This window comes from Anabrus simplex, chromosome 3 (genome assembly GCF_040414725.1).
Source record: "Anabrus simplex isolate iqAnaSimp1 chromosome 3, ASM4041472v1, whole genome shotgun sequence".
Lineage (NCBI taxonomy): Eukaryota > Metazoa > Arthropoda > Insecta > Orthoptera > Tettigoniidae > Anabrus > Anabrus simplex.
The window spans coordinates 193,978,987-193,991,677 of NC_090267.1; the positions used below are offsets into that span (position 1 = coordinate 193,978,987).

Consider the following 12,691-nt stretch of genomic DNA (forward strand, 5'->3'; position numbering starts at 1 on the left):
TGAAGGACTACAGGATGCAGAAGGAATGCTCCATTACATGGTGGAGCAAGGCGCATCTGCTATGGACATCTTGTTTCTCCGTCACCTACGTAACGAAGGTGCATGAAGATAAAATAAATAAACAGAAATCAACCTTGGAAAAAGAAAAGAAAGAAAGGAAGAATGTAGTGGCAATAACATTTCATAATAGACACTCATATGGAATAAAAAAGATATTGAATAAAAAGGGCATTGACGTGGCGTTTAAGACGAACAATAATAATGAGAGAATTTTATTTAATTCACATAAAGTTAATAGATCCGACAGGTTTAATAAATCAGGAGTATATTGCATCAAATGCCAAAATTGTGGGAAAAAATACAATGGACAAGCAGGGAGGAGTTTAGACAGACACAGGAGATTCTCAGCAATGGGAGAACACATGGAAGAACACAAACATAATTTTACGGAAATAGACAAAGATATGGAAATATTGCACACGACAACGAAAGGAAAATTAATGGACGCTTTAGAGAAAATAAATATATATATATTGATCAGAGAAACAATAATGAAAATAGCTTAAACGAACCACTGAATGAAGAAAATGCAATCTACCGATTGGGATACAATCATATAAGAAGAGAGAGAAAGAAGGAGCGAAAGAAATAGTTCCGGTCACAAGTACGCGCCCCCTCCATCCCCTACATTACATAACAGGCAGCACAACGACAGGTAGCAGCGAGCCTAACAAGGTCATTGACAGCAGAGAGCAGAACACGTTTGTTTATTCAAACTAGTACAAGAATACTTCGGTCAAGGTTAAATTTTGGCAACCAGTCGAGCTGAAGTAAGTAAATACAAATTTCTCTAAATATCTGAGATATCGTTCTTTTATAAACACATCGCTTAAGATTAGTTTTTGGTTTATTATTATTTGAAGGAGTTCGACGGTTAGAAAGCGACCAGCATGGTCATCACGTGACCAGTAGCAGAGTAGCAGATTGACAACAAGGAAGGAAGGAGAACATATTGTTTGGGTTCAGACCAATATCACACCATTTTAATTTTTGGATAAATTAGATGGAATGAAGTAAGTAGGCCTAAATAATTTCTCCAGACATCTGAGTAACCGTCTTTTTTTCGCAAAAGGTCTCTAAAGTTAGTTTGTTTGGTTTATTTATTTATTTAAGGAATTGGATGAGATTAAGAGAAGATATTCTGATATGAGAGGTCTAGAAAATTATAGCAGACTTTAAGAAGAAAGAAGAGAGCAGAAACATTTTAAAGGATAAAATTTTATAGATGTTATTTATTTATTATTTTACGAATTGATATTTATTATTTATGATTTTACGATTTTAGGATAAAGACTATTTATAGATGTCATCTATTATTTTACAAATTGATTTATTTAAGGATTTCCACTAAATGACAAGTAAATGTTAAATTTAGACAAGAAGAAATAATTATTCTTTCAGATGTAAATAAGGACATAAATTAACATATGGAGATTAATTTAATAGATTACATTAGTTAGGAAATTTCCAGTAAAATCTGCAACAAATGACATAGTAAATAGGAAAGGTGAAACTAAGAGAAATTGTTGTAACAATTTTCAAATTTCATATATACTTGTTATATTATACCATTGTACCATAGTCCAAGGATCAATTAATGTTTGGCACCGCTGAAGAAGAGAGCGGTGGCTCTCGAAACATGTGCATGTACGGTGATTAAATAAAATAAAATGTATAAGTATTGACAAGTCGGTGAAAATATTTTACAGAAATTTGAATATAAGTCAATACGGACCAACATGGTGAAAATAATGAATTCTGAGATGATCGGTCTCTGATAAGCCTTTCGAAAATAGTATGAACTTATGCTCCACACGTATGTATCGGTCATGCTCTTAAATGTCATTATTTAGCAAATGCATAGATTAATATATTGCACCAAGCGCCCATGCAATTATGCGAAGCGCAATGCTATTTGTATGAAATAACTAGCTGTTGTACCGTGCTTTGCTACGGAATTCTGAGAAAGACTGTCCTTATAGTTTTCCCAACTGAAGTCAACATAGGTGGTTACAATGATGTCAGTACGAATGTCACGATTAAAAGTAATGCTGTAATATGAAATATTCGATAAAATGAAAAACAGCACATTTTCTCACTTTCAAGAAAAGTACCACAGTGTCGATCTAACAGTTCAAAGTTCCAGAGCTAGAATGACCAGGCCGCAGACAGCCACTAACACTCCTGTGTCATTATTCCATTTAAGATGATACTTGTTGTTTAAAGGGACCTAACATCTAGGTCATCGGCCCCTAATGGTACAAAATGCGACGAAATGTAATGACAATTTAAAAGTCCAAAATCATCCACTGACCAGAATTCAAAACATGCTGTTCCTCACATAGTAGCTACTAACCATAGGCAAGGCAGACCCATGGTGTCGCTCATAGTGGTACTAATCACAGTTACTGTAAAAATCACCCTGATTCACATGCTGTTGCTACTAATCACAAATCTATTGTGTACCTAACACAGTGCTACTACACGCAAGTAAAAGTGACCCAGCATGGTGGTACTAATTATAAGTAGTCTCATGGTTCCAATTCAAACATCCCTAGGTCACCCCTTTCAGTTGCCTCTTACGACAGGCAGGGGATACCGTGGGTATTTTCTTCACGTGCATACCCCACACACAGGGAGGGGGGGGGGTTTGGTCCACGAGAACTATTTTATTTCGCTCAAGTCCGCCGGCAAGATGGTTAGGACCCCCCCCCCCCATTATCCGCCACCTGGAACATGCCACGTGGTAGTATTACTTCTCCCCCTGCTACGCCAATGTAGTAAGTTTGTGGTTATTCCATTTAAGTGTGCACACTGCTCATTCCAATCACTGCCTCAGAGTAGGGATTGAATAGCTGGAATACTATGATGATTCAGCAGTATCATAAAATTTATGAACCAGAGGAATGGCATGCTAAAGAAGAGAGCGATTTAACTCCCCAGCTACTTCCTGCCAATATTCATGCAAGCTGTTATACTACGTACGCAGCAGTAATCCCATCTACTGGAGATAAATGGCAGCAGAATACACAATACACAATACACAAAGCACGTCACAACAAACAATGGTCAATTTAATGTTATTGTTTATCAATTTTATGAGCCGTCTATATTGCAGGCTTTCACATTTAGTTTTCTTCCGACTCTGTGATATTCGATCATCTGATGTAAAGTGAGTCCTCCTTTCTTTTATGACTCCCTTTTGTGTTATTCTTCAAGTGATCATTCCTTCATGACTTTTTTCTCATTCTCATAATCATCTTCACAATATTATTATAGTCAGTACAGTAAAACTGAATACGACATAAATAATCAGAAATTGTACTCTCTATAACTCTTGTTATGTAGTACTTTTCGATATGACCAATTAGATAGGTAATTAAAAAATAAATTTTGGCACCTTCCCCTAAACAACCATTTCGAACAGGGTGAATAAAATTATTTGTAGTGTGGACTGTAGTTCCTTATTCCCCGACTTTACATACAAATTTTCATTAAATTCCGTTCACCCATTTTCCCGTATGTCAGCACTGATATGGACTTAGCGACAAAAATCTAAATTCATTAATATCTCTGACTTATCATACCCGGTATGGTAAAAATGTATAAGACATAAATGATAGGAAATTTAATAATACATAACTTTAATTATTTAATATTTATTGATAGGGCCAATAAGTGAGAATTAAATTTTAGACCTTCCCCAAAACTACCATTTCACTCAGCGTGAACACAATTATTTATGGCCTAGATTGTAGTGACTTACTCCCCGACGTTATATACCGATTTTCATTCAATTATCTACAGCCGTTTTCTCGTGATGCGCGTACGTATGTACATACAGACAGACATTGCGGAAAATTAAAACGTGCATTTCTCCTTGTTACTGTGGTCACGACCGGTACAGAAATATCATTCTTTTTAAATTCTGTGCAATGTACAGACACACATCTTTTAGTTAAATTGAGATAAATTAAAATTTGTCAGAACTGACTCCGAATGGCTCCTAAAATCTCTAGAAAAGTCACTAGTTGTTATCATTAAAATTCTATTACTAAATTACTAAAAGAGACTCCATATCTAGCAACTAGTCTCTAGAATCGACTAGACTGATGTGAACGAACACGAACATAGTACGCGAGAACGAGAGATTGACAATCGATATCCGCGTCGCGATAAAGAGGTTCAAAATAAACATCGCATATTCACGCACATTTCTCGCATTAATAAACGTAGATATTTCGTTTGAAAGGGCCAATGAGCGAAGGACTTCCGGCCACTCGCGTAAAAAAGGTGAAATGGCGGGATTTGAAAACAAATGTTTTAAGTCCACCAAAAAATAAGCTAAAATCGGGAGAAATAATAGAATAATTGGGAGGCGGGAAAAACTGTCGAAAATCGGGAGTCTCCCGCCTAAATTGGGAAAGTTGGCAGGTATGAGTTAGGGAAGAGTAAAATGTGTTTTCGTCTTGTGCCACATCACTCAACTGATGATCAGAAGCAGGCACGTTTAGAGACTTCACAGGATTTTGTCGAAACAGCAGATGCAACACCTAATTTCTGGAATTGTATCATCACTGAGGATGAAACTTGGTGTCTCGGATACGACCCTAAAACGAGACGGCAAAGCATGGAATGGCGTTCTCCGGGATCCCCTTGTCTGAAAAAGGTCAGAGATGAAAAGTCATGCATCAAAAGGATGCTCATCACCTTTTTTGATAGTCAAGGCATTATCCACAAGGAATTTTACCTAAGGGAACGACGTTGAATGCTGCACGGTAGACAGAAATTTTGACCTGTTTCATGAAACGCCTACGCACGGTATGACCCCAGTACACACAACAATGTTTTTTGTTCATGACAACGCTCGCCCACACGCAGACAACATCGTCAAACAGTTCATAGAAATAAAGGGGGTGGTGCGACTTGAACATCCCCCATACTCACCAGATCTCAATCCTCCAGACTTCTTCCTATTCCCACGACTCAAACTCGCTTTGAAAGGAAAGAGATTTGACAATATTCCTAACATCCAATGAAATGTGACGAGGCGTTTGAACACCATCCCAAAGGAAGCCTTTTTGCAAAGTTTCCAGGTCGTGTATCGGCGATCTCAACAGTGCATAGTTATGAGAGGAGTCTATTTCAAAGGACAGTGAGGTCACTTCGCGCATTGCTCATCTATGTTGATAGTACAGGACTATTCACCAAACTTTATTGTCACAGGTTGTATCACTGAACAGTACGAAGGTTCCAGAAGATTGGAAATCGACCATGGTAGTTCCTATTAACAAAGAGGGTGACAAGAGCGACTTGAATAACCACAGACCGGTAAGTTTGACGTCAAGTGTATGCAAACAAATGCAGCAATTAATAGTAGATTATTTGAGGTTAAATGGGACTCTTCTGGAATGATATTTAAGGGGCACCATGGTTTTAGAGGAGGCTTCCCCTGCCAAAGTCAGCTCTGTTTTGTAAGTCAAGATATATCAGATATGCTCGACAGTGGGTCAAGGATTGATGCAATAGTAATTGATTTTGCTAAGGCATTCGATCTTGTGCCATATGACATCCTCCATAACAAGATTCCATGTACGGGCATGGAAATCAGAGTTGTGAAATGGATACGAGAACTCCTCAATGGAAGAACTCAGAGGGAGCGCATGGGAGAAAAGCTATTTTCTCCAATAAGTGTTATGTCTGGTGTGGCTCAGGGTAGTGTTATTGGGCCAATTCTTTTCATACTTTTCATCAATGATATGCCTGATTCGATAAAATCGGAAGTACGCCTCTTTGCCGATGATTGTGTCATATACCGGGAGATAAAGACAGAGGAGGACGAACTACTGCTTCAGCAGGATTTATATAAGATTGAAAAATGGGCGCGTGATAATCGAATGAACATCCACAGCGGAAAAAGCAAGAAATGATGTTTCAGTAAAAAGAAAATGACGGGAAAGAGGGATTACAAAATTGGAGGGGAAAGTGTTGTTGGAGTTGATAGTTGTAAATACTTGGCTTTACTATTAGAAAAGACAAACTGGTCAGAGCAACTGAAAAATGTAGTTAAGAAATCCTGGAGATCGTTACATTTTATTGTGCGGAATTTCAAGAAAGCTAATGCAGGTGCCAAAAGTAAAGCTTATAAATGCTTGGTAAGACTGATTCAAGAATATGGATCTGCATGCTGGGATCCGTACAGGCTGGGTTTCATAAATTCTCTAGTAAAAGTTCAAAGAAGAGCGATGCATTTCGTAACTGGGAATAGGAGGAATACCATTAATTGGGAAAGTCTTGAATCTAGAAGAACTAGATCTCGCCTGTGTGGTCTTTATAAGAGCAATATGGGAAGGGCTGCCTGGAGTAGTATTAGGAATAGGTTCGAGCTTCCCTCATACTTATCAAGAAATGATCATAAGCATAAAATAAGGGCCAGAAACCAGCATACGGACGTGGGCAAGTTTTCCTTCGTAAACAGGACCATAAGGGATTGGAATAAATTATCTGCAACAGTCTTTGATAGATTCCCTTCTGGTATCAACTCATTTAAGACCATTAGTGCTAGTGTAAAGTGAAAAGTAAAAGTTGTAAATTACGGACACTGAATTTGTGATTTTCTGCTTGGTTTAGATTGTGAAACTAGTAGTTTTACTTGTGGTATTCTCTCTCCAGGGAATTGCTTGTTGTACTCATGTCATTGTAGTTGTTGGGTAATTACCAATGTTTTTAACATTATCACTTGTAGTGTTAAGCTAGTAGTAAGTTCAACCTATAGTATTGGAAGCTGTAGTGTTAAGTACTGGAAATAATGAAATTGTGTGTGAATCTGTATATGACACTGAATTTAGAAAGTTAAACCAGTAGTACTTCTTGTCATATTTTCTTTCATTGAATTGCTTGTTATACCCTTGTTGTTGTTGTTGTTGTTGTTGTTGCTGTTGCTGTAGGATAATTATGGTTTAACTTCACTTGATTATCACTTATAATGTTAAGCTAGTAGTCAGCTTAACCTATAGTACTGTAAGCCGTAGTGTTAAGCACTAGAAATACTTCAGTTGTGCGTGAATTTGTATATGATGATGCTGGATTTAGAATGTTCAACTAGTAGTACGAGGCATGCTTTTTAAGTAAGTACCGTTTTGATATTCCACCGATGCAGCGCTGCAGACGGCATTCCGTGCATGCGCGCTGTGTACCTGCATCTATTGGCAAGGCTGAAACGCCATTAAGGCAATAGTCGCCCTTGTGTAAGTTTGTTGGCAAGCATTTGAAATGGCCTCGCCGATCGAGAGTTCCGCTGACTGTGAAGTCCGGTCTGTTATTAGTTTTCTTCTGAGTGCAAAAGGTTTGAAAGCTATCGATATTCATTGTGAGATCTGTGCAGTTTACGGACCAAACATTATGAGCGATGGAATGGTTAGGAAATGGGTTCGAGCATTTAAGGGTGGCCACAAAGATGTGCATGATGAAGAATGGAGTGGGCGACCTTCAGTCATTAGTGAAGATTTGGTGCAGGCAGTTGACTGAGCAGTAAGAGAAAACAGACGCTTTACGATTACGTCGTTATCTGACGTATTTCCTCAAGTTGCTCGAAGTGTTCTTTATGAAAGGTGTGTTCACACTGGGTACCGAAAATGTTGACGGAGGAGCAAAAAAGCAAACGTTTGGGCAGTGCCGTAACTTTCCTGGAAGGTGATGAATTTTTGAGTCAAATTGTAACGGAGGATGAAACCTGGGTGGCCTACATTACACCTGAATCAAAACAGCAGTCTATGGTATGGCGACATTCAACTTCACCCTAGAAAGTGAAGTTTAAGCAAAGAATGTCAGCCCGGAAAATCATGTGTACCGAGTTTTCAGACTGGTGGACTTTTTGCCCTGTGGTGAGACAATCAATTCAGCAATGTATTGTAAGACCTTAAAACAAATTGCACCACTCAATTCAGAACAAAAAGCGTGATATGCTCAGTAAGGGCGTCCTTTTGCTTCATGACAATGCCCGCCACATGCGGCTCATCGAACCCAAGACCTCATCACATCATTTCGCTGGGAACAACTCAATCACCCTCCATACAGTCCCGATCTTGCGCCCAGTGATTACCACTTGTTCCTGTATTTGAAGAAACATACGGCCGGCAAACACCATGACAACGATGATGGTGTCAAGATGGCCGTGCTGCAGTGGCTGACAAATCAGGCGGCCGACTTCTATGAGGATGGTATGCAAAAGCTCGTTGTACGATATGACAAGTGCCTCAATATTGGTGGGAATTATGTTGAAAAGTAGAGTAATGTACAGGCTTTCATATAAAAATAAAATTGTTAAAAAATCTTTGTTTGCTTTTCATTTATTTCAAAACGGTACTTACTTAAAAAACATGCCTCGTATTTCTTGTAATATTTTCTTCCATGGAATTGTTTTTGTGTTTGTATGTTGTCTTGTTTTTACTCTGAGCACCTAATTTCTGTTTTGTTCGTCTTTCTCTACACTACTGTTATTTATAATCCCAACAGGCAGCTACAAAGAACACACGGTTCCAACACCTTACACACTCCACCTTGCTTTTTACAACATATACGCTTCCAGGACAAAATCAACGTGCACCAAGACGCATAATTTTCAACATATTTGACTAATGCCACCAACTATAAACATCGCGACTACAGAAGAAAACATGCTCCATTAACATTTCTAATAACTCCAACATTAGTAGCTGCCAAAAAATATCTCCAGATACATAACTAGTATTACCTGATCTGCAGCGGATCATTATAATACCAATTGTCTTTACATATAATATTTTTTACGGACCCATTTTGTTGGAACACTATATATATAAACCCCATTTATTCTAAATCAATGTACATGTTGTACCACATATAAACAACAGTAATGTGTTTTTAACTAGACATGTGTGGCATACATACCACTGTTTTTGACTATATGCCCATTTTAACAACATTTTAATGCCTATATTAAGCAAATATTTTTATTCAAATTTTAACTTCATACTAAGTTTCAATCAGAAGTAATGGGCTTTACAAACTGAATTTAGCTTCTAGGATGTATGCAAGTAAGGTGTTGCATTGATATCTCAATCAGAAATGTTCAAGCCAGTGTTCTGTACTTTCATGTGACTAATCAATAGCCAGTTGTGTAATTTATCAACCAATTTTAAATGTATATAGTTGAACTTGCCACTGTTGAGTTACACAAACATATGTGTGTTCCATATTATATAACCTAAAAATTGGATGGTAGTAGCAGTAAGGTAATATGTGTCTTCATGGATGATGCACACTAGTCAATCATGCACTAGACATACCAACATTAATGATCAGTCTAAATTAGTTTAAGCTTTACCTCTATATGTGATGTTTTTGTGAACAATACAATTTTTAATGCATGTCAACTGAGGATGACCCCCTAGGGGTCGAAACTAGTCTTGACTATTTGACTATATTTACCTGCTTAATGTAAAATAAATTTGTATTGATAAGGTGGAGATTTATATATATATTGTTCTTCTGTAAAGTTTCTCTACACTATCCAAAAGCTTCCTAATTCTCTCCTTTTTATCATCATCCATAAAAAAGAAAAGGAGAAACTGACAGGTCACATGAGGTGTAAAAAAGACCAGATCAGAAGTAAAACGTTTGTATCTCAACTTCCCACACAGCAATACAGTGGCAAGCTGGTGAAATATACTTCTGAAATTATACACTACAATTAGATGAAGTATGGTGGGGGACGGAGTGCTGTAATCAAAAAGTGTGATGTGAATAAGACAAACCTGGTCTGAAAGACTGCTACAGAAAATCTCCCAAATTCAATTTAGCCATAACTCTGAGCTATCATTACAGAAATGCAATTAGTAACAATACATAACAGAAAAACATTACGCTTTCATTTAAAAAGTGATGCAGTACGTAATTTATGAAATGTCTTAAGTTCTAAGTTACACCCTTTGGGCTTAGGATGGCAGTACAACTCAACGTGAATAGAGATGTTAATTTGGAAATTTTTTTTGCTATTGGCTTTACGTCGCACTGACACAGATAAGTCTTATGGCGACAATGGGACAGGCAAGGGCTAGGACTGGGAAGGAAGCGGCCGTGGCCTTAATTAAGGTACTACCCCAGCATTTGCTTGGTGTGAAAATGGGGAAACCACGGAAAAACATCTTCAGGGCTGCCGACAGTGGGAATTCGGAATTCTAAAAGTATAACATTGCTTACGAGCTAGAAACCATTGTAGCACATAAGTAATTCAATCATCTAAAACTTGATTACTAAAACAAAGTTGCTTATATAAAATATTGAAATGTGTAATAAAGTAAACAAATAAAATACCAGGCGTACATAAAAGAACTATCGAAGATCGATTTATGGAATCAACTTTAGCCATCTGTTTTCTCAATCAAATGAAAGATCAACTCTGAAAGTTTGTACTGTACGTGGCAAATTGTTATTTCTTCATCTTTCACCTGATAGCAGCATACACTGAATTCCTATTACAGATAGTTGCTCCTAAGCACAAAGCCTTCTGTGTACTACAGTTTGCAAAATACAAAAGGGAGTTTATAAGTAATTCTCTTTTTTGTTTTCAGGACACAACAGTTACAAGAACTGTATACCTGGATATGCTTCAGGACTGGCCCTTCTCTCAGATACAGGATGGACCAGCATTGTCAAACCAAAGGAACATGTTCCTATGTGTAGGAATGTTTCATTCATTTTGTTATAAAGTACAGTAGATATGTAGGGACAGATTTCAAAACTTCACTTGAAAATATATTGTTTTTTCTGTCAAATATTGTGGCAAAAATATAACAAAATAAAAAATAAATACTTTACTGTAGGAGGCAAAATCTCTACTGGTACTGTGTTAGTTTGGGTAAGTTGGTGGCACGATCTAATCATAAGCATAGATGTGTGCTAGATGAATTCCCTAGTTTTTCTTTTGCCCAGAGTATTTTTAAGTCATGTATTCAAGCTGTCAATTCAGTTAGCTGTGTTATTATAGAGTGTGATAAGCAGATCATCCAGTTTAGCATTCAGATGGTATTGAATATTTCAATAATTAAAATAGTGATACGGTAGCAGTAATTGTTTCTTTTGTTGTCAACACCGTAAAGGTAGAGGGAATTACAAGGAGAACTTGAAAGAACTGAGAAACAAAGCCGAAAATAAAAATTTAAGAAATACAGGTAGTATTCCTGTAACATTTTATTCAGTATTCTTATATACTTTGCAACTCTCTCTGGAGTAGGGACTTTTGAGTGATCTGTAGAGACATAGCAGAAAATGGGTTGGCAACCGTGGGATGGATTCTAGCCTTCGTTTGGCAGAAAAACAATGCACCCCCTTATTTTCCAGGAATGGCTGATTCAGCCATCATATGATTTCGTTTTTGCACGGGAATGTTAAGGATCATGTGTTATGTGTCACCGCTACCTGTCAGCCTATCTAGATACACTGACAAGAGTATGGGAAGAGCTCAACTACCAGTTGGATGTGTGTTGTGCAACTGAAAGCTCTCACAATGAGCACACTCTGTGTGTATTGTGAAAATGCATACAGTTACTCTATCAGTTAATGTATGATGCTGTATGTTACTGTATACCAAAGGTAAGAGAACTCCGATATCCTTTTGTGTACACCTTGTATATGCATTTGTAATAGAACTTACAATTGGAATTTACCTACTAGTTATATTTTTCCAGATATAAGTTACAACTGAATAGCCAGAAAGCTCATATGAATACACTATGATGACGTAATGTAATGATTGCAGGTTAGTATGCAATTTTAATGAAGATAAAATTGTTTTTAGTAACTTATTAATTGGGAATCATACCTCTGTTGCAATGTAAACTATGGTTGAATACAGTGCAAAGTCCACTAGCCATTGGTATTCTGTGTAATATCTCAGATGAACCACATCTAGAGGTGTAACTTTTGTAGTTTCCAACTAAAAACAACCAGAAAAAATTTACAAAGAAAAAATTAAACATTGATATTTGATACACATACAAAAAAATGTTTTATACCATCTGTATACAAACAGTTCTTGACATTTAGCAAGGAAGTAAAAGTGAGCCATATGAATAGAACATACCCCAATACCTATTCCTCACAAATAGAATTTCTTTTCAAAAAAGGAGTTCTTTCAATTTGCATTACACATATTATCAATCTAAGCATCTTATAGCAACCTATCCCCATTTAGTGATGCATACTTGCATTCTTCTTGACATACCATTAAACAGCCCATCAAGCCAGTGTTGGTCCAATGTACAAAATTTACCATTCTTCATAACAATAATGTGTAAGTCTAGCAGATTCTGTAGTATGTTCGGACAACTAAAAACAGTTTGTTTAATCAATCCCTGGCTGTTCAATACGGTTCACATCTGGATAGCAAGAGAGCAATTCTAGCTGGATAATACCGACATTGTGAAAAAAGACTATCATGATGCCTGCACAACAGACAGCGAGTAGTCAGTATACATGAAATCTTCCAAAAGATGGTGATTACATGGTTCCACAATTTAGTTCACTTAACGTACAAAAGAAGCGAGTATCAGGGTGATACTTAGGGGGCACAGGTAGCCAGATATAGGGCTAT

The 12,691-nt window shown here is 37.2% G+C and overlaps 1 protein-coding gene across 1 annotated transcript in view; it reads right to left on the bottom strand.

Moving 5' to 3' along the window:
- The window catches only part of emei (transmembrane protein 161-like emei), a 183,594-nt gene that overhangs the window by 110,834 nt on the left and 60,069 nt on the right, over positions 1-12,691 (bottom strand). The window contains exon 4 of the mRNA XM_067144268.2: positions 11,921-12,034. Within this exon, the coding sequence (XP_067000369.1) occupies positions 11,921-12,034 (114 nt within the window). The remainder of the gene's footprint in view (positions 1-11,920; positions 12,035-12,691) is intronic.